At 41.1% G+C, this 23,632-nt stretch overlaps 1 protein-coding gene across 1 annotated transcript in view; it reads right to left on the bottom strand.

The window, feature by feature from the left end:
* Positions 1-23,632, bottom strand: part of LOC132895151 (inactive ubiquitin carboxyl-terminal hydrolase 53) — an 88,295-nt gene that overhangs the window by 33,729 nt on the left and 30,934 nt on the right. Inside the window, exons 5-12 of the mRNA XM_060935418.1 lie at positions 18,131-18,244; positions 17,729-17,811; positions 16,672-16,771; positions 15,302-15,448; positions 13,220-13,369; positions 8,677-8,845; positions 7,332-7,481; positions 1,943-2,065 (exon numbers count right to left, since the gene is read on the bottom strand). Of these exons, the coding sequence (XP_060791401.1) occupies positions 1,943-2,065; positions 7,332-7,481; positions 8,677-8,845; positions 13,220-13,369; positions 15,302-15,448; positions 16,672-16,771; positions 17,729-17,811; positions 18,131-18,244 (1,036 nt within the window). The remainder of the gene's footprint in view (positions 1-1,942; positions 2,066-7,331; positions 7,482-8,676; positions 8,846-13,219; positions 13,370-15,301; positions 15,449-16,671; positions 16,772-17,728; positions 17,812-18,130; positions 18,245-23,632) is intronic.

The following is a 23,632-nucleotide window of genomic DNA, read 5'->3' as shown; positions in this document are numbered from 1 at the left end:
TAACTCGTCCTTCACTTAAAAACTGCTACAAGAACCAGTTTGAATCAATTTGAATTTTGGACCCCTGTGACACAAACTTTGTACCCTGATTGTAAAACAACCCTTTTCTCAATACGGTGTAGTGCGACTACATCATGTGAAGGAAGGAGTTCATGTATTTCAATCCTACTGAAGGCAGAAAGGTGACTCTTTTTGGTCTAAACAAGGCTGAATTAGTCTACAGGCTTCTCTAGATCTCTGGTATAAACAGAATACATAATGGTGCCAAGTCCACTGCTTTTCATCTCAGGTTGAACGTACTGTACAAGGCTAATGACAGATGAGCTGGCAAGACCATTAGTACACCTTCAGGCAGAGCGGTAAGCAGAAACGTGTGTACAGAAGTATGTATCTCTATGGATATGGAATAAACGTTAGTGCATAAAAAGACGCTATTTTGAAGTGGGAAAAAGCTTTGCTAGCACAAGTATGCACATAAAATATGTCCTTTTTAACCCTTCATGCTTGTATACTTGCCTGAGAAAGCAGCAAGCCATTATTGGGGTCAGAATAATCTGGCATGCATGCACTTTCCATAGTTTCAATAAAGCATCCAGACTGTAGTGTACGTGCGTGTACGTAAAAGCTGTTAATGATTGGCACTGGGTTCCCGTCCAAGCTTATAAAAGGAAAAAAAAAAAAAAAATCTCCGTGAAGCAGACAATCGAGAAGCACAGGAGTAAATGTACTGCAGTGACAGTTATGTGATGTGATAGAGTTAATATCGCCTGGGACGCTCCATCAATCAGTGGATAGGGAAGTACAGGGCTTTTACTCTGGCTACATTAGCCATTTAGTTACATTTTGCTGACAGTGCTGGATAAAGGCTTTAAATCATGCTATAACCACTTTTAGGTGCATGTACTGTACAAGTGTGTGGGGTGGGGGTGCACAAACTTATCGAGGATTAGATTTAATATCAAAGAATAGTAAATTAAAATTTAAGTCTTGAAAAAGTTTGACCCTCAAAACACCATAAAAGCTCCTCGCACATTTATTAGTGATTGACAACAGCACGTGTGGTCAGAATAATAGAAACTGAAAGCCGTGGTATTTATCACACTTCAATTTATGGAGAGTGAATGTAGCAGAACAAGCTAATTTCCCAGTTTATGAGTTGGGTGTTGATGACGTATTGGGAATGGGGATAGATTCCTTATCCCTATAAACTTTCAGCACAAGTTCCACCTCTACGCCAACACCGAACCTGCTTACCTGTTTCAGCAACAATTAAATACAAACTCGTACTTCCCTGATCATGTGTGTGGCCCTGCTCAAGTAATCTGGTCACCAAGTGACAAAATTAACTACTTAATATATATTTAGGCATGACAAAAGGTATGTCTGGGATTTAAAAAAAACAAAAAAAACCCAAAAAAAACCCAAACACTTTTTTAGTTGTTAAATAGGGCGGTACGGTGGTGTAGTGGTTAGCGCTGTCGCCTCACAGCAAGAAGGTCCGGGTTCGAGCCCCGTGGCTGGCGAGGGCCTTTCTGTGCGGAGTTTGCATGTTCTCCCCGTGTCCGCGTGGGTTTCCTCCGGGTGCTCCGGTTTCCCCCACAGTCCAAAGACATGCAGGTTAGGTTAACTGGTGACTCTAAATTGACCGTAGGTGTGAATGTGAGTGTGAATGGTTGTCTGTGTCTATGTGTCAGCCCTGTGATGACCTGGCGACTTGTCCAGGGTGTACCCCGCCTTTCGCCCGTAGTCAGCTGGGATAGGCTCCAGCTTGCCTGCGACCCTGTAGAAGGATAAAGCAGCTAGAGAGAATGAGATGAACTTTTTCTTGGCTAACTTTAATACCCCCCCCCCCCCCCCCCCTTCTTCTTCATACTACATTTCCTTTTTTTTTGTGTCATGTTATTATTGCTTTAAAAAAAAATTGTGCATTTTCCATTTTCACCTCTGTGTCTCGGTGTTTCTGGCCTCTGGTGTGATCTCTCAGGGTCCTTCTTCATGATGTTAACGTTGCGGGCTTCTCTGGAGAGGTCTCGAAAGAAGCCCTTTGGATCACTGCTCACTTTTACTGTTCATAAAAAAAAAAATAAATAAGTTTTTATTTAAGAAACAACTCAACTCAGTACTTATGATCATAATTGAGCAGGTGCTATTACAACCCCGATTCCAAAAAAAGTTGGGACAAAGTACAAATTGTAAATAAAAACAGAATGCAATAATTCACAAAATCTCAAAAACTGATACTGTATTCACAATAGAACATAGACAACATATTAAATGTCGAAAGTGAGACATTTTGAAATTTCATGCCAAATATTGGCTCATTTGAAATTTCATGACAGCAACACATCTCAAAAAAGTTGGGACAGGGGCAATAAGAGGCTGGAAAAGTTAAAAGGTACAAAAAAGGAACAGCTGGAGGACCAAATTGCAACTTATTAGGTCAATTGGCAATAGGTCATTAACATGACTGGGTATAAAAAGAGCATCTTGGAGTGGCAGCGGCTCTCAGAAGTAAAGATGGGAAGAGGATCACCAATCCCCCTAATTCTGCGCTGACAAATAGTGGAGCAATATCAGAAAGGAGTTCAACAGTGTAAAATTGCAAAGAGTTTGAGCATATCATCATCTACAGTGCATAATATCATCAAAAGATTCAGAGAATCTGGAAGAATCTCTGTGCGTAAGGGTCAAGGCCGGAAAACCATACTGGGTGCCCGTGATCTTCGGGCCCTTAGACGGCACTGCATCACATACAGGCATGCTTCTGTATTGGAAATCACAAAATGGGCTCAGGAATATTTCCAGAGAACATTATCTGTGAACACAATTCACCGTGCCATCCGCCGTTGCCAGCTAAAACTCTATAGTTCAAAGAAGAAGCCGTATCTAAACATGATCCAGAAGCGCAGACGTCTTCTCTGGGCCAAGGCTCATTTAAAATGGACTGTGGCAAAGTGGAAAACTGTTCTGTGGTCAGACGAATCAAAATTTGAAGTTCTTTATGGAAATCAGGGACGCCGTGTCATTCGGACTAAAGAGGAGAAGGACGACCCAAGTTATCAGTGCTCAGTTCAGAAGCCTGCATCTCTGATGGTATGGGGTTGCATTAGTGCGTGTGGCATGGGCAGCTTACACATCTGGAAAGACACCATCAATGCTGAAAGGTATATCCAGGTTCTAGAGCAACATATGCTCCCATCCAGACGACGTCTCTTTCAGGGAAGACCTTGCATTTTCCAACATGACAATGCCAAACCACATACTGCATCAATTACAGCATCATGGCTGCGTAGAAGAAGGGTCCGGGTACTGAACTGGCCAGCCTGCAGTCCAGATCCTTCACCCATAGAAAACATTTGGCGCATCATAAAACGAAAGATATGACAAAAAAAGACCTAAGACAGTTGAGCAACTAGAATCCTACATTAGACAAGAATGGGTTAACATTCCTATCCCTAAACTTGAGCAACTTGTCTCCTCAGTCCCCAGACGTTTACAGACTGTTGTAAAGAGAAAAGGGGATGTCTCACAGTGGTAAACATGGCCTTGTCCCAACTTTGAGATGTGTTGTCATGAAATTTAAAATCACCTCATTTTTCTCTTTAAATGATACATTTTCTCAGTTTAAACATTTGATATGTCATCTATGTTCCATTCTGAATAAAATATGGAATTTTGAAACTTCCACATCATTGCATTCCGTTTTTATTTACAATTTGTACTTTGTCCCAACTTTTTTGGAATCGGGCTTGTAGTTCCATTTAAAAAAACAAGTTTCTTTATGTTTAGTCTCTCTGGATGGATTCGCTGTTTTTACTGGACAGCTGCAGGACTCGTAAACAGTCTGATTTTACGAGATTTATTGTTGATAGGAGAATTAAGACAAAAGGAAACTTGCCAAGACCGCGAGTTGGCTCAGTGGTTAGTGTATCCGCCTCTCAATCGGGAGATCGCGAGTTCTACTCACAGTCGGGTCATACCAAAGACCAGCATAAAAATGGCACCTACTGCCATCTGGCAATACAGATGCGAGTGGGGAGTCAAACTCTCGCGGTTGCCAGAAGACTAGCCCCCCACTGTAACCCTAGCTACGTATGTAACAGGCGAGAGGCCGAGGGCTGCGGAACCGGAGATTGGCGCTGCCCTATGCGCCACATGACGTGGGAAAGACTGAGTTGAAACTTGCCAAACAGACAGAGGTACAGAACATTCATATATCACAGTCCATATCCGAGAGTAGCTTGTCCACTTGAGCGTCTGCTTAGAGTCATAATATGGTAATACTTATTTATATTTTTTAAGGTGTCGGTGTGTTTTATTGCTGCACCATTAACTCCATAAGCAGCATCTTCATGCCCTTGTAGTATATCTTGCACTGCACTTATGGTACAGCTTACTTGGACAAGAGGAAGAAATATCTGCTACCACACTTTCACTCAACCCCGGAGGGTTCTGGGGAAGCCTGGCGAGACTTAACGATCGATGTGTGTTGTTGCTTTTTGCTGTGTGAGAAAAAAACAAGCAAAGTACTGCAGGAATGAGTAGGTTCTACAGAAAAGCTTTCCCGTTGCTTTTCACCTCTCAAGACCAAATCAGCCTGAGGAGAGAAGAAACAAGTGGAGAGGTTTTAAAAGCCTGAATATCTTCAGGTGTTTTAGGGTATTGGGGAAGCGGTGTTGTGTGCTGACAGGATGGGAGTGTGCACTGCTTGATGAAACACTCAGATTGCACAGGGCAGTTACACACTCGCACAGCCAGCCAAGCAGCATTTTTCTCTAAACATACCGAGGCCAGAGAGGATTTCGAAATGTGTGTCAGCAAACGTCATGCACCTTGTTGAGGAAGCGTGTCCGTTCCAACCTCCACCCTTCCAGACTCACGGTTGCATCACACTTAAAATAGACACCTTTCAAGTACTGGGAAATGGGAATACACTTGTGGGTGGACTGGGTCACGAGATTTCAGATAAAAATAGGAAAAATAGCATGTATAAGCACTAACAGCAGTCTTTCAGTCAGAGCGAGGCAGGCCGGTCATGGCCTAATGTGGTATTTTGTCATACTATAATAAAATTTTGCATCGAACACAGTAGATACTTTTCTCCTAACCTGCTGAGAGCCTTTTATAACTCAGCTTGCTTTATTGGTTTTCTGAGCTGGAACCGATACCCTCTGTAGCTTGAGGTCATAAAACACATCACAAAACACTAGTTGAAAGCTTTCAACATTGGAATAATATTGACAATAATAGAGAAGGCATAATCTGATGGTAATAAAAGAGGAATGTCCAATAACAAAAGAAGATGCTATCTTTCTCTGTTCTTTATTGCGTTTTTTTTTTTAAAGAGCTCTTTGGATACAAGCATTTCCTTAAGCCATTCCTCTCTCCTAAAAACTTCAGGGTAAGCTGAGTGGAAACAGAGCACTTTGTCAGGAGTTATTACAGACAAAGAAATTACTGTCCTTTAAACCTCATTGCACAACAGGTATGAAAAAAGAAATACCACGAGAACGATTCCACATCAAGTCCCGCTCGTAAAAACGGACCAAAAGAGCAACGGGTGAAACTTTGCTTCAATCTTAAGCAAGATAACAGGCAAAAATTATTATTTTTTTTTAAGAGTGCATTGTTTTATACAGCGTCACTCCAACTATTTGACAGTTATTCCATGAAATCTCATCGTACATGAGCTGATAGCCAACGAAGCGCGTACCGCCAAGTTGGCTATAAGCCATGTACGAGGAGATTGAGTGGAATCCTTGTTTTATTAAAGCCACATTCACTGGATTTTGAGAAACGGAGCGTTTTTCTCATCTCATCTCATTATCTCTAGCCGCTTCATCCTGTTCTACAGGGTCGCAGGCAAGCTGGAGCCTATCCCAGCTGACTACGGGCGAAAGGCGGGGTACACCCTGGACAAGTCGCCAGGTCATCACAGGGCTACAGAGCGTTTTTATTTTTAGCAAATTAGATCATTAAAAATTTGATACAGAACGTTCGACAAATTCATTTCTGCTTAGGCGGACTTATTAAAAACCTTTCGGTGGCTGCACAAATTGACTTTATAGTGGTGTTGTTTCGTAGAAAGTGCCGTCTTGCTGTCGTGCCGAGGTATAGAATAGCTTTAGGCATTTATTTAATGCATCCTTAGACATTCAATTATGTAATTTTCAAACTTCTTTAAGCTTTTGAACCAGTCTAAGGGGGGCATTAAAGGAACAGTCCACCGTACTTCCATAATGAAATATGCTCTTATCTGAATTGAGACGAGCTGCTCCGTACCTGTCCGAGCTTTGCGCGACCTCCCAGTCAGTCAGACGCAGTCAGACGCGCTGTCACTCCTGTTAGCAATGTAGCTAGGCTCAGCATGGCCAACGGTATTTTTTGGGCTGTAGTTAGATGCGACCAAACTCTTCCACGTTTTTCTTGTTTACATAGGTTTATATGACCAGTGACATGAAACAAGTTCAGTTACACAAATTGAAACGTGGCGATTTTCTATGCTATGGAAAGTCCGCACTATAATGACAGGCGTACTAACACCTTCTGCACGCTTCGGCAGCACATTGATATGGAGCTCAGATATCAATGCGCTGCCGAAGCGCGCAGAAGGTGTTAGTACGCCTGTCATTATAGTGCGGACTTTCCATAGCATAGAAAATCGCCACGTTTCAATTTGTGTAACTGAACTTGTTTCATATCACTGGTCATATAAACCTATGTAAACAGGAAAAACGCGGAAGAGTTTGGTCGCATCTAACTACAGCCCCAAAAAATACCGTTGGCCATGCTGAGCCTAGCTACATTGCTAACAGGAGTGACAGCGCGTCTGACTGCGTCTGACTGACTGGGAGGTCGCACAAAGCTCGGAGAGGTACAGAGCAGCTCGTCTCAATTCAGATAAGAGCATATTTCATTATGGAAGTACGGTGGACTGTTCCTTTAAAGATGAAGAATGGAAATAAACTAGAAAAGTGACAGTAGCAATTTGTGGAAAATGCTATAATAATAATTATTATTATGGGGAAAAAAAGATACATTCTTACCATCAGATACTTTCATTCCATATTTTGTGGCTTTTTTTTGGGGGGGGGGGGGGGGGGGGGGGTTGTTTTTGAGTAGGTTTTTTTTATTTTTTATTTTATCCCCGGTTGATTCAGCAACACGCGCCGCCATTCTGTTTTTCCTCTACTCACGGTATACAAGCTGATAGCCTAGTAGTAGAGTAACCAATCAGAGCGCGCGACTACTCATATCCAGTGAATGTGGATAGAATAAAATCAGATTTAGTCTTCTTTTAGTTTTTTTGATATGTGCTGCTGGTTTTATACCTGGTCCTCTCCCGCCGCTGGTCTGGTTTGTGCCACGCTTGAATGCTAACAGAGGCTGGCTTTTCTGCTTTAAAGTACCATGACCTGATAACAGAGCACTCAGGTTTTCTCGGGTCAGTTCCAGTTTCTTACTGCCTGGTTGCGAGGTGCCTGTGTGCATTCAAACAGAGATTTATTCAAGGGGGAGGGGGAAAAAACAAAACAAAACACATTTGGAACACACACAATTGCATTCTAATGAATATGTTATACCACTTTCAAAACCTGCTCATTAGTGAGATCATTTTATTTTAAAAAAGGCAGACTGAACAAATCTAAATTGGAAAAGCACTGTTGTGTAGCGGTATATGACTAAGCAAGTTGTTATTCAGGGTATGCAAGGTCAACAAATAGTTCATCTCTCAGTGAAAGTACTAAGAACACTACCACACATTATTTCCAAATGACTGCAGTAGCACTCTCGGGGCACGGTACATCAGCTTTTAGGTCTGCCCTCTGTCCAGGTCAGCATTATGCACGTGTCTGTTTTTAAAGCAGACACGGGTTTTTAAATAAAGCTATAACCTTTATAGGCACTGTGTGTCAGACTTCACAGAAGGTCATCATCATTCATCAAGAGAAACAAGTGTACCATTTTTTTACTCAGCTTATATTAGTTCAAGAGTTGATGATTATTATACAAAAATATGAAATCATTCTAAAGAGACTGCACACGGCACTGGGGAATTATCAAAAGAGGCAAATGTAAAACTGTCTGCACTGGCACCGAAAGTAGAATACGGTAGTCAATTTGTATGATCAATACTGTACATGAGCTCAGATTAACTGCATCACTGTTTGTCCTTCTTAATCCACACACAGCCAAACTCGAATTAACCACCTGCACTGGACTCTATTCAGTTGCAATGCTTTTAATTCTGAAGCTCAGCAGTTCATCACAGAAACCTACAGAGTAAACATCAGCGCCAACCGACGTGGCTGAAGAACAACAACTATTTTCATCCCACACTGGCGGAGTACAAATCGGGCACGCTTTGCCAAAAGGTCAGCAAGCTGCTGGGTTGCTTTGGGTCAAACCAGGACATCAGAGCCTTGACATAACCAGCGGTCTTCATTTGCAAAAATTCTAAACATTACTACACGTTTAGGTTTCAAAATTAGTAACTGTCAAATACAAGTTTTACATTTTCTTTAATGCTCTAACAGTCTGTAAAGATACTCACTGTAATAAACAAAGCACCATTTTCTCAGTGCTTCAAAATGTTTTTGGTTTTTTTTTTTTGTTTGGGGCATCTAACCATCATGTTAACACTGCAGACTACTATACAGCACGTTGATACTCTACCTGGGATTTCACCGTTAGCTGAGGGCTTGTGTTGGCTAGCAGAGCTGTCAGTCCGAGGGACCTCAGCTCCCCTCACGGCGTTTCCCTCAGGGTCGGCGTAGAACAGCAGCAGCGGCTGGAAGTGTCCTCGGATGCATTTAGTAACCACGTCCTTCCATTTAGAGCCCACCTACACACACAGTCACGTTAGAGTTGCCAAATTTACCTGCTGGCATTTATGGGAGGTTGGAGGAAACCCTAAAGGTGCGAGGTGGTAACGCTACCCCCCCCCATGCCACCTTAAATCTGCTACCCTGCATGTAAAATATTTGACCATAAACAAAAGCATAGAGCTTGTCAGAGCTTCTGATTAAATTCTTCTCATCAGGAATGCAGGGCCAAATCATTTACCCAAATGTCTCATCTCATTATCTCGAGCCGCTTTATCCTGTTCTACAGGGTCGCAGGCAAGCTGGAGCCTATCCCAGCTGACTACGGGTGAAAGGCGGGGTACACCCTGGACAAGTCGCCAGGTCATCACAGGGCTGACACATAGACACAGACAACCATTCACACCTACGGTCAATTTAGAGCCACCAGTTAACCTAACCTGCATGTCTTTGGACTGTGGGGGAAACCGGAGCACCCGGAGGAAACCCACGCGGACACGGGGAGAACATGCAAACTCCACACAGAAAGGCCCTCGCCGGCCACGGGGCTCAAACCCGGACCTTCTTGCTGTGAGGCGACAGCGCTAACCACTACACCACCGTGCCGCCCCTTTACCCAAATGTAATATTCAAAATTAAAAAGTAGTGAGTGATGCCAAGTTTTGAATGAGTTATTAAGTATGCAAGCGTATGTATTAGATGGAACCTTGCTACTTAATTAACAGAATGAAAAGATATCAAGGGTCTCTAAATGAGATCGAGCAGCACTATGAGCAGACTAGAGCGACGCTAGAATACACACAGAGGCTAAAAAGCACTCAAACACAATGAAACCATGTACTTATTAAAAGCAGACTTTGAAGGACTCTCATTCTATATTGTTTTAAGGAGAAAGGAAAAAAAAAAAAAGGCAGCCCTGTACCAAGTCGTTTGAACAGGCAGAGACAGTCAATGGTGTGTGTGCGTGCACGCATGACAGAGATGGGGTAAATTCATTTTTTCTGGGGAGATGTACACTTCGAGCCAGGCGAGCGCTGAAGTGCACACACAGCACAAGTGCTGCACTGCTGATAGATTGATCAACAGCTACGGAGCCAGGTGACTGGGCTGAGCATCTCGGCGCATGCGCCTGTGCCACTGCCACAAATGTATTATTAGTTAATGTTTATGGGAAATTGGCAAGAGTTTAGGAATTAAAATCCAGCATGGAAGTGAGAGAAAGAACCGGCTCGGCACGTAACCCGTGTGCGAGAGAACATGAACTCCCAGTGTACAGTTACAGAAACTAAATGGAAAATAAAACACCAGGTGTGTTGTGTGAGGAGTGAGCCGGTTCAAGAGTGGATTGTTTTATGGAATATCTGTGCATACAATGTGGTGGTGGTGGTGGGACCCCCCCAATACTGTTTATACACCGTTTTTGCAATATACATATCGGTCCTATGCTCAGCTCATGATTTTAATAGATGCTGTTCAGTGTTCAAATAAACAAAAACACTGAGCTTCTTTTGCAATTAGCATTTCCATATATTGTGCCGCACATAACAGTGCCTTGCAAAAGTATTCATACCCCTTGAACTTTTTCACATTTTTCCACCTTACAACCACGAACTTACAAGTTTTTTTATTGAGATTGTATGTGATATACCAACACAGAGTAGCACATAATTGTGAAGTGAAACGCAAATGATAAATGGTCTTCAAAATTTTAAACAAATAAAAATCTGAAAAATGTGGTGTGCATTAGTATTCAGCCCCCTGTACTCTGATACCTCTAAATACAATCCAGTGCAATCAATTGCCTTCAGAAGTCATCTAATTAGTTAATAGAGTCCTACTGTGTGTAATTTACTCTCAGCATAAATACACTTGTTCTGTGAAGGCCTCGGTGGTTTGTTAGAGAACACTGAAGAACAAACAGCATCATGAAGACCAAAGAACTCACCAGACAGGTCAGGGATAAAGTTCTGGAGAAGTTTTAAGCAGGGTTAGGTTATAAAAAAATATCCCAAGCTCTGAACATCTCAAGAAGCACTGTTCAATCCATCATTCAAAAATGGAAAAAGTATGGCACAACTGCAAACCTACCAAGACATGGCCGTCCAACTAAACTGACAGAGCGAGCAAGGAGAGCACTGGTCAGAGAAGCAGCCAAGAGGCCCATGATCACTCTGGAGGAGCTGCAGAAATCCACAGCTCAGGTGGGAGAATCTGTGCACAGGACAACTATAAGTCGTACACTCCACAAATCTGGCCTTTTTGGAAGAGTGGCAAGAAGAAAGCCATTGTTGAAAGACAGGCATAAGAAGTCCCGTTTGCAGTTTGCCAGAAGCCATGTAGGGGACACAGCAAACATGTGGAAGAAGGTGCTTTGGTCAGATGAGACCAAAGTTGAACTTTTTGGCCTAAATGCAAAGCGCTATGTGTGGCGGAAAACTAACACTGCTCATCACCCTGCACACACCATCCCCACTGTGAAACATGGTGGTGGCAGCATCATGCTATGGGGATGCTTTTCTTCAGCAGGGACAGGGAAGCTGGTCAGAGTTGATGGGAAGATGGATGGAGCTAAATACAGGGCAATCCTGGAAGAAAACCTGTTGGAGGCTGCAAAAGACTTGAGACTTGCTGGAAGGTGAATCTCCTTCCCAGACAATGACCCTAAACATACAGCCAGAGCTACAATGGAATGGTTTAGATCAAAGAATATTCATGTGTTAGAATGGCCCAGTCAAAGTCCAGACCTAAATTCCACTGAGCATCTGTGGCAAGACTTGAAAATTGCTGTTCACAGACGCTCTCCATCCAATCTGGCTGAGCTTGAGCTATTTTGCAAAGAAGAATGGGCAAAAATTTCAGTGTCTAGATGTGCAAAGCTGGTAGAGACGTACTGTACCACAAAAGACTTGCAACTGTAATTGCAGCAAAAGGTGGCTCTACAAAGTATTGACGCAGGGGGGCTGAATACTAATGCACACCACATTTTTCAGATTTTTATTTGTTTAAAAATTTTGAAGACCATTTATCATTTTCATTTCGCTTCACAATTATGCGCTACTCTGTGTTGGTCTATCACATAAAATCTCAATAAAAAAAAAACTTGTAAGTTCGTGGTTGTAAGGTGGAAAAATGTGAAAAAGTTCAAGGGGTATGAATACTTTTGCAAGACACTGTATAAAGCTGGTAAATGTTTTTAAAAGGTGAATTTTATTGATTTAGGTACAATGTGATTTGATCGGCAGTTTCTTTTTTTTTTTTTTTTAAATCAATCATTTTAACCCTTTCACCACTGCAGACCACTATTCTGCCCTCACTGTCGGAGGGAAACCCCTGTGTATTTTATATGCCGAATGGTTGAGAACCATTTACCTGTGTTTAGTTTATTGGCATAAGTGTTGCATATTCTCGAAGCAGAATTCCTCTGGTTTCCAGCGATACCAAATGTCACTATGGCGCGTGCACACTAATTCACTAGATTTTCTTTTAAAATTGTGTACTGGATTATAATGAATTCATCACAAACGTTACTTAGTGCTAATGGTATTTCTTATACAAAAGTGTATATATATATATATATATATATATATATATATATATATATATATATAAAGTATTTATTCTATCCACATTCACTGGATATGCGCAAATCACACACTCCGATTGGTTGCTCCATTACTAAGCTATCAGCTCATATACTGTGAGTAGAGAAAAACAAACATGGCAGAGCGTGTTGCTGAACCAACCGAGGACAAAATAAAAACTCTACTTGAAAACAAAACCCCCAAAATTGTCAAGTATTTAAAAGAAACAAATAGCTAAAATAATATTTTTCTTCACCAATATCGCCTGTTCCACACTTCAGCCCAGTCGGTGGCGGTAAGGCACCTTTAAATTCGTTTGCCAACCGCCAAAAAACCCGAAAGAAGAAGGAAAAAAAAATAAAAAAATAAAAATATGGAGTACAACTATTTGAAGAACATTTTTTTTTTTCAATAATAATAAATTATTATTATAGCAGCATTTTTCACAGATTGCTATTGTCATTTCTCCGGTTTATTTACATTCTCAGCAGAAGTTATTTTGTCAGACGTTTTGTATAGGTTTTTATTTATCGAATTTACAAAAAATAAAAAAAATGCTCCATTTCTCAAAATCCAGTGAATGTGGATAGAATAAAACAGTTATTCCACTCAATCTTGTCACACACGGCTTATAGCCGACTTGGTGCTACGCGCCTCATCAGCTCACGTACGACTCGATTTCATGGAATAACTGTTTATATAGTAGTCTGTATATGAAGTTACGCAGTGGTGAAAGGGTTATTGCTTTTAAGGAAGACAACATTCTTCATTCTATTTTATGGAAATGAAGCGCGCGCGCGCACGCACACACACCTCTTTGACTGTAGCGTCATCAAAGAAGAACCATTTGGAGGACTTGGTGTGGAAAGCGAAGGCGCAGTAGTGTCTGCTTGTGTAGCAGATCATCCCATCCAGCTGCAGGTCACTCCTTTTGGCTTGTTCATCTGTGACGTGGTGAAAAAGCTGGGGAGAGAAACCGAACAAATAGAGAAATGACCTCAGCAATAGGACTTTTATTAACAGCTTGATAAAAATAACATTTTTTTTAAAGATATAAACGTTCTTTAAAAATCACTGTAGCGGTGTAGCTATATTTGATGAGCAGATATTTGTGAACGATGGCTCAGCTGCATTAATTACTGACATAATGGCACATTTATACTGCAGTAGCCCAAATCCAGAGCAAAATTAATTGCGATTAAAGATTAATCATATTAAGGTGCCAAGAGTGCAATGCGTCCTCCTAAAATTAAAAGAGAACCATTGGCGTTAACAGCTGGTTAAATAATTTGGAGGAATGTATTTGTTCCTCTACTGACTACAGCATACAAGTGACTTGTGGGTAAAATTCAGGTCTTGAAAAGGTGCTCTGTTTGTAATGCATCACTGCCAAGCTTTGGAGTGAGATGACGCATGCAGCTACGACTCGTTCACCCAATCATACCTTCAGGCCTTGTGTATTTAGTAACTGAGACTTTTAATATTTAATAGATATTAAACATTTGTTTAGTCAAATTCGTTCCTTCTTATTATAAGTGGGCGTTTGAGTCATCTTAAAAATTCTCTCAAATTAGCTTTGAAATGGTGTGTGTCCTTCCCCGACTCACCAAGTTGCTCATATTGGTGGTTATATTAAAAAATAATAATAAATTTCAAGATAGGCATTGGTCATAGCAAATAAGCAGGAATGATGATTCTCTGTTTTATGCAAATCAACACTGTTCTTGACTTGAATTGCTTTGTGAAACAAACGGACAGAAATTTTAATACTTTTTTTTTATGCAAGCCCTCATCCATACAACTGCTTTTCTGCAGGAAAAATAAACAATCTTTAATAACACCAAGATTAAGGTCCTGCCTCCATTATGAAACTCTTAAGCCCTGTCATGAAAACAGTCAAATCTGCTTGCACAAGCCCAGGGTCACTTTGTCCTCCAGCCCTAGTTCCCCCATGTGCTGATTTTTATTGAATCGTCCAATGGTAAAACCAATGGAAAACAACGGAACGTAGCGCAGCGGGGGAGCTATTTTTCTGCACACCCGCCAGCATCACATGAACAGCTGAAGTATGAATTGCAGCCTTTGTTGTCACCCGTGGGCTTCCTGAAAGACTGACTCGCTACCGCAGCATGCTCAGATCCAGAGAACAGGGCGTCGGGAAGAATGTGTGCTTTTTTTTTGCCTCCAAGGGAAAATGCCTTGATCTGGGAACTCTTGCCTTGAAAGGCAGAATATTTAAGAACGTCGGGAGCCAAGCTTTACACCATTGTGCTACACTCCGCTAAAGAGCTGTAGCCTAATAGAGAAAAGGAGAGAGACACAGCAGATGACACCCACACACCAGATGACACAAACATACACCAGATGACCCTCCATCACAGAGGTCTAGTCATCAGTGTGGGCCAACTCCACCCACGAAGCTGTCCGACAGCTTCAGCCTTATAAAGAGGATAAAGTCAGAGTTTCTCACATATACTTGGCAGCACCAAAATAAACAGCACTTCACCCAGTCAGTGAAAGTACTGAACTTCTGTAACAGCAAAAAAAAAAAAAAAAAAATCCCTTTATAGCCATTTAAAACGTTCTGACTGTAATTAGGTTAAACTACAACGTGTAGACACCATCAAGAAGATGGGGGAGGGGAAAAATAATAATAATAAAAACACCTTTACATTGACAGATGGACATTTTATATGCTCAGTTGCAGACCGTGGTGTCTTTTGGCCTTGTATGTTATGTTAGAAGCATAATCAGACTGGACTAATCTGCTGACTCAGCCAGGCCGTGTGTAGAGTAAACATGAACTTTAGATTGCCTTTAAAGCTCCTGTATTTGTAGTCCCCTGATCAAACCAAAGCAGGTTTTCTGCATCTGCGAGTGTTATTTCAGCATTACCCCTGAGAGGCTTAGGTGTGGTCTGAGAGATTTGATGACGCCCTCCGTCAGGTCAGAATGCTCCGAGTCCCACACGAAACCAACGGTGACGATTTCTGGCGAGTTCATCAGCACGCGCCGGATCTTGATCACCTGACCGCACTTACTCTGGTGAAAGACATGCATATTTATTTATTTATTAAAAAAAAAAAAAATTATAATACATCTCACTTTATTTATTTATTTTTATAACACAGAATATAGATTAGCATTCCAGGAAAAAAAAAAAAAAATCCTCTCCAACACAGAACAACAGAATGCAGACATGATTAAGTATTACGCAATAAATTTCATTTCCTAGTACTATTTCTAATCATATATGACAGTTTTACGCATGAAGCACCCATCAAGCTTGGCCTAATGCCTATTTAAAAATGCAGTGCATTTTAATATTTTATAGACTTCGTCTCATGTGTCACGTCTCCTTTCTGAGTCACGCAGCAGTGTTAAACTGAAGGGCTTTAGGTCTCTGAGAAATGCTGTAAATGTGACTCGATATGCCAGTACAATGCCTTGCTACAGTTCCTGCTGAATAACTGAATAACTTGTTCATAAATTATTAACAAAAATCTTTAATTCAATCATTTCTCTGGCACAGCTGCCAACTGATGTACATCTATACAACAAATTTGATTGGTCGGAAGGCGTTGATGAATTTGTTAACGGCACGGTTCTGACGATAGTACTGAATAATTTATATATGATAGGTTAACATTAAAATGCACTCATTAATATACACGTTTAGTTCCTATAGCTATAGCTCATACACAGGTAATTGTACGTGGACATATGTAGATGTAATTGAAGCCTAATAATAAGCAAATTAAAAAAAAAAAAAAAAAAAACACGCATGGAAAAATGTGTACAACAGTTCATGTTGTTTAATAAACATCCTACTACAGAAAACGTAATGTTTATGGAAGGAGGATTGTGCATCAGAGCTTTGTAACAGTCAGGAAGCTTTCTCCATGATCAGGGGATGATGTGGTTAACATGAAAAGCTGCATTTAAAAAAAAAAAAAAAGAGGGGGAGAAAAATTCAAAGGCTGGTGAGGGAGCGAGTGTTTCTAGATGCAAGTGAGGACAGGAACCAATTAGTCTTGTAAACGATCCACAACTTGTTAAAAAGTATGATACATCATTCATTTATTAAAAACAAACAGTGAAATAGTTGACAAATTGCTGTAGAAGTAGTTTAATAACACCTCAAGACACTGCTGTTACTGCAAATTTCATGGTGGTAAAAGCATGCTCCTTTACTCCGTCCTGAACTTTCTTTACATTTTTATTCATGTAAAGTATGATCTACGACACAAGAAATAGTCACCTACTGGACAATCACGCAGGTCTCCAATCGTGCTGGCTGCCTGGAGCAGTTCGCCAAACGTGTCAGAACGTGGCTTTTCATCTTTCCTCTCAAAGAACTGTTGGCTGAGCAGTAAAAGGCAGAGAGAGAGAGAGAGAGAGAGAGAGATTTTTTTTATGCCATGTCAACACCTAAGGCGATTTCATGACAAGAGCATTTATAAAAAAAAAGTATTAGAAATTACTTTATAAATAAATGACTAAAAACAAATAAAAGCACACAAACAAAAACCAAAATGAGAAGTTTCAAATTTGCATGGGATAAAAATTCTAAAACTTTTTGTGGTGGCACCTTCTGAAGAACATCACCCAAAGTGTTTTGAGAATAAAATCATTCCCTTGTGGTGTTTAGACCAGAACAACAAAGTAAAAATGTTCTTGATGGTCAGAGATGCTCTACAGAAATGGCATGATGGTGGTTCTTCACCCTTTAGTACAAAACCATGGGTGAGCCTTCAGTGCCCAATCCAACGCCTGGTATACACAACTGGATCATGTCTGGTGCAAAATGAGAATTTAAAAAAAAAAAAAAAAAAAAAAGGTGCGTGTCTTATTGATGGTAGGGCTGATTTCATACAATTTATTGAAGATATTCATCCAATTCATTCTGTCACTCTCTTAAAATATAAGATGCCAGTGCAGGTCTGAGGCTGGGATTTTACATTCAGTGACCTCTTTAGTGAGGACTCTTCGGGCCACGTTATCTGCCTGCTCGTTACCAGCAAGGCCAGCACGGCCTAGAAGCGCCCCCCCCCCCCCCAAAAAAAAAAAAAAAAACCCCGCTCTGTTTCTGTCTTTGTAAAAAGTTCAAGTTTTATCTAAAATACTGACAATCACAGGGTGATCAATCTTTTATATATAAATAAAAGAGGAGCCTGGAAGCACAATCTTGAGTCTGTAAAAATAAATAAATAAGAGCGAGGATCAAGAAAGGAAAGGAAAATTAGCATCAACACAAGGTCTGGGTTGAGCTGCTGTTCTTACTTATGTCGCATGACATGCAGAAGAGAATTTTTAGCTTACCAGAGAGCTGTGGTGGAAACATAGTTCACGAACTGACTGAAGGGCAGAGGGTCAGATGAGGCTCCACAGCTTCGACATACAACCTACCACACACACACACACACACTCAGCTAGGTGCCACCTGGCAACTGCTAAATACTAATTACTTCTTCAGCCGTGTCATTATACCCCTGGACGTTTAGGAAAGATTAAATTGATTTTTTCGCTAAGCACTTTCTACACTATAAACACAGCATGTTGAATACAGTATGAATATTCGTCTTTGCCACTGCAAATAACTACAGTAATCTAGAGCAAGACTACAAGCAAAAATATATAAATAAAGCTTGAAGCAAATGAATGGCATCATAAAGCACTGATCATTTTCCTAACTGCCAATATTTGTGTTCGTTTGGGCAATACCTGTTCATATAGAGCCATGGCAAACTTCTGATGCGTGATGCAGACTTTGGATGTACAGGAATCTGTATCAACATCAGGAGCAATATGGAGGTGGATCCTCTCTAGAATGTTCTCCTTTAGACACAAACACAGACCATGTATTAGAAATACACGAGACCGTAACAAATAAATACATAATGAGACCATAATTAAACGATTATCCATGTTGATGCCATTAATTATTTAGAAATATTTATCACAGGCTGAGAAAATCCATTGGATATCGCTGTAGATGAATTCTGGGAATCAGCCATAAAAAAGGTAGCTAAATGGTGTTTTGGCCAAAAGAGTTTTCTGCCTATAATATATTTGACATCTTACAGTTAAGAAGCCATGCATATTCTTGCGGTCAGAAGTTTGCATACACTCCTCATGCACATGAATGTCATGGCAATATTGGGCTTTTGATAATTTCTCTGGGAAAGAATGACTGTATATCTTTAATGTGTGTGTGTGTGTGTGTGGGGGGGGGGGGGGGGTTTAAAAACCAAGAATATGGTGCAAAAGGTTCTAAAGGTTGTTTATCGCTGGGGTGGTTGTGAGGTTTTGCCCTCCCAGCCTATAAAATGCCCCAGCGCAACATATCACCTCTGACAACCAAGTCCAACTCCTGGCCTTCATGTGGTAGAACCATTTCGTACCAATGGGAGAAGGGGTGAAAAGCCCCTGGCGCCTTAAAACCAGGTTTTTGCTGTTGCTCTGGTTTCTTTTCAATTTACTGTTTTCTAATGTTCGCTCCATTTGTCATCTTTTGGTTTGCCATCTTTTTGGTTCTCCCGGTTTGACAAGCTCCTGGTGGATGACAACCTTTAGAACACAGCCCTTTAGAGGCTGCAAGTTCTAGGGCATCCAGCTGTAAAACCCGTTCATTATCAAGTCATGGTTGTTTGTAGTATTGTCAGTGAGAATGGGACTCCTAGTGATAGGAGTGTCACCAACTGTAGGGTGGGTGTCAGATGTGGGCACTGCCAGATCATCCCACAACCACATCAAAAAGTTTCACATTTCAACTTTGAATGCTGGAACTATGAGAGGCAGATGCAGTGAGGTGGTGGAGATTACTTCTAGAACAAAGATTGACCTTTCTTACAAGAGCCAAGGTGGAGAGGTGGTTCAGCCCATATGATTAGTGGCAAAGACTCTAGCTACAAGAGTCTGGATTGGTAATGACAAGGGCACTGATGGTGTTGGCATTCTCCTGGCAGAGAAGTGGGTGGAGTATATTCTTGAGATCAAACATGTCTCTGACAGAATCTGTATTATCAAAATCAAATGTTGGTGTTAGCATTCTGACCATCCATCCTATACATATCCCACAAGCGGGATTGGATGACAGGGTTAAGGATGCCTTTCATGAGGAGCTTCAGCGTACAGTGCCCAAGATTAGGGGATCAGAGTCTCTGTTCCTCTGTGGTGACTTCATTGGCCACATTGGTGGTGTGCCCGCTGGTTATGAAGGTGTTTATAGTGGGTTTGGCTATTGTGATCCTAACGCTGAGGGGGAGAGGATACTTGAATTCTTGGTGGCTAATGGCCTGGTCATCTGAAACTCCCTTTTTCAAGAAAAAGAGGGAAAACTCCCTTGTTACATGTCAGTCAGGAGGCTCCTCTCGTCAATTTGATTATATTCTGGCCAGACAACGTAATTTTAAATTTGTTTCCAACATTAAAGTCCTTCCCAGTGAAGAATGCGCTCTTCAACACAAGTTGCTCATTTGTGATCTTATCCTTAAAATGCAGCAAGCCACAAAAACAAGTCTTTATTCCAAAACTCCATGTTTGGAAATTGAAAGATCCTGGGGTAAAGAATGATTTCCTGAAGTCTGTGGAAAGTGAGCTGCACGGTAAACATGTTTTCTCAGTTGGATGATACTTGGCAGCTCATAAAAGGCACCCTACTAAATGACAGTGATAAGGTTTGTAGTCTCACAAAGAAAGTGGAGAAAGCAGACAGTGATGGGATGAGTCTGTTAGTTCTGCTGTAGTGGAAAAGAGACGCTTGTGGAAAGCTTGGGGGGGGGGGGGGGGGTGGAAGCAAGCAGGTTTACCTTGAAGCTAAAAGTAAAGTTAGCTAAAAGCTGTCTTTGCTGCTAGGAAGAGGGCAGAAGGTCGCAGATTCATGGATGTAGAGAATGGAAAGAAAAACATTTTCTATATTTCAAAGCAGATGAAGAAAGAAAACAAGGACATCATCATGAGTGCTGCCTGCATGAAGGATGACCAGGGCAATCTCTTAGTGATGATGCCAAGGAAAAGGTGTGGAAAATCTTTGAGTGCCTACTTAATGTTGAACTTCCCTCGTCTGAAGCAGACTTGCCAATTGCTGAACCTGTCACTGGCCCCCTCATACTGATAACAACCGAGATGATGGTAGAAGCAACATGCAAGATGAAATAGCAGCAAAGCCCCAGGACCCTCTGGCATCATGATGAAAATGTTAAAAGCCTCTGCTAAAGTCAGCTATCCTCTTCTGTGCAATCTCACAAATGCCATCATAGCTGAGAACAAATACCAGAGGATTGGAATGAGTGTTCTCATCAACCTGTTTAAGGGCAAGGGTAAATGTCATGGATAGAGGCAAGTATAGGGGCCTGAAACTAACTGAACACTTGCTAAAGGTCATTGAAAGAGTTGTGGAAAAGATAGTTTGCGAGTCGGTGAATATATGTGAGATGCAGTTTGGTTTTGTGCCAGGTAGGGGTATGAATGATGCAATATTTATTGTGTGACAGCTGCAAAAGAAGCACCTTGCTAAGGAGAAGAACCTATATCTTGACTTCGTTGATGTAGAGAAGGCCTTCGACCATGTTCCGAGGATAGTCCTATGGTGGGCCATGAGACATTTGGGCCTACCTGAACGGAAGCCATTAACAAGGCAGAATTCCGGTTGGACCCCTCTTCTTGGCAGAATTGGTTGAGATCAATTAAATTTGTTGGTTTCCTGGCATGGACCCAACTTCCATGCACAGTTCACATATTTTCAATAGGATTAAGGTCAGGACTTTGGGAAGGCCATTCCAAAAACTTAATATTAGCGTGCTTTATTCATTCCACAACCAGTTTTGATGTGTTTGGGGGTCATTGTCCTGTGGGAGCACCCAACTCTGCCCAAGTTTCAACTGTCTCGCTGATGGTTTGAGGTGATGCTGAAAAATTCTGAGGTAGTACGTTCATTATTCTATCCAGTTTTCTTCACCACGCTTTACAGTTATTTATTAACAGTTGGCATATAGTGTTCTTGGAGTTGAATGCATGACCTTTACTCCTCCAAACATACCTCTGGCCAGTGTGGCCAAACAACTATTTTCCCCCCTCATCTGTCCAAAAAAAAAAAAGTGTCCATGTGGTCAACTGCAAACTTTATTCAAGCTTGAAGTTGTCAATTTTGGAGCAGGGGCTTCTTTCGTGATCAGCAGCCTTTTAGTCCATGGTGATGCTTGACTGTAGACAGTGACAGTTCATGGCAGGCCTGTGTCTTGGTGGTTCCTGGGTTGTTGCTGACCATACAAACCAATTTCCTCTCAGCTTAGGGTGACAGTTCAGGTCTTCTTCCAGACCTCGGAAAAGTGACTACATCTTCCAATAACTTGTACTTCTCACACAACCCCTTTTTAAATGCTGGCACAGAGAAGCTAAGAGCTGTAGTCAATTATAAAATCACAAACAGGAAGTTAAGAGGCCTTGGCAAGTTGAAAGACATTTTGAAACTTTCAGCACCACTGAATTAATAATCTGAGTGGGTCTATGTGCTATGACAGTCATGGCTGTGATGTCAAAATTGACATCAAGTACAGTTTTCAGGAAATATCTGGAAACATTTTATTTACTATTTAACCATGCAAAGATCCTACCGGGTAAGGAGCCAGCGTAACACACATTGTGGTAAAACAGTTGTGGTAAACCTGCTGAAAGATGTCTAAAACTTTGCTAGGAAAGCATGAACATCTCACACAGTGAATTTTTGACCAAGCTCTTAAATAACTACATTTCACCATGAAATGGACATAAGCAATTCAGTTTGTAATCAGGTATCAGCTGTCAAAATGTTCAAGAGTCCCCCGCCAGTGTAGTACAAATACAATTTCCTTCCTTTTCACTACACGAGATTACTAGAATTAAACAAAAATGCTAGAATTTGACTCATCATTGAGATACATGCAAAAGACAAACACATTTTAGTTCACGTATTACAGGAAAGCTTGTAGTTCTCAGAACTATACATAGCAGGAAGCTCTAGTAGGTCAAAATTTCACCATCATTCAGATATTTATTTCTGCCAATTAACAAAAAAATTAATGATTAAACATTTCACCCAATGAAAATGGGGAAAAAAACAAAACAAAAACTTAAAATCAGGCATCTATGCAGTTTGTTAATGATTTGAGGAGGAGGAGTTGAATAAGTTTTACTGGAACACAGAAACTAAACTTGTGAGAGTATGTAAACTGCACATTTTTGGTGCCAGTGATGAACTAAACACACAGTAAACAAAAGCTTCCCCAAGGATATTATTATCTACTTAAGCACTCCTTCAGGCAACACAGCCATGCCCTTCATAACGGTGGTGTTCGTGGTACTTTCTCCTTGGTCGTTTATGCGTAAACAGAGGAATTTACATCAGCACTAGATCAACAAAAAGAGCTATTCCTAACTGCAGCTGTAAGAACAGTGGCGTCAGAAATGACTGACTTGTATACTAGTTAGTTTGCATCCGACCCAAGCCCTGATAGAAAGACTTCAGTTTCTTGTGTGGCAGGATTGTAAATGGATGTGTACAGACCCAATGACCTAGCTCTGCTAAATAAATGATGATTACAGGTCTCCTTGCTAAGCAGGTTTACTGCAATTATGCTGAAAAATCCTATACAGGCTTACGAGAGAACAATGCATACTCCAATTGCTTGGATACAGAGACTGAATCTAAAAGCTTGTAGAGCCTGGAACAACAGTGTAATATAGTGTACACCGGCTTCTCTTTATTACCTCAATACAACAGTTTGGAAATATCAGCCCTTACACTGTCATTTTCTCTAAATTAGACAAAAAGGGACAATAAAAATATGGCCTACATACAGAAAACACAAAACTTTCTTTTTTGGTATACATGTTGAAGGAACAGTCCACCGTACTTCCATAATGAAATATGTTCTTTTCTGAATTGAGACGAGCTGATCCGTACCTCTCCGAGCTTTGCGCGACCTCCGAGTCAGTCAGATGCGCTGTTACTCCTGTTTACTCCTGTTAGCAATGTAGCTAGGCTCAGTATGGCCAATGGTATTTTTTGGGGCTGTAGTTAGATGCGACCAAACTCTTCCACGTTTTTCCTGTTTACATAGGTTTATATGACCAGTGACATTAAACAAAGTTCAGTTAAAAAAATTGAAACGTGGCGATTTTCTATGCTATGGAAAGTCCGCACTCAGGAGTGACGGTATCAACGCGCTATCGAAGCGTGCAGAAGGT

This window comes from Neoarius graeffei, chromosome 1, assembly GCF_027579695.1.
Source record: "Neoarius graeffei isolate fNeoGra1 chromosome 1, fNeoGra1.pri, whole genome shotgun sequence".
Classification (NCBI taxonomy): Eukaryota; Metazoa; Chordata; class Actinopteri; order Siluriformes; family Ariidae; genus Neoarius; species Neoarius graeffei.
Note: the sequence above shows the minus strand (reverse complement) of the source record. Positions and strands in the feature narration are given on the sequence as shown.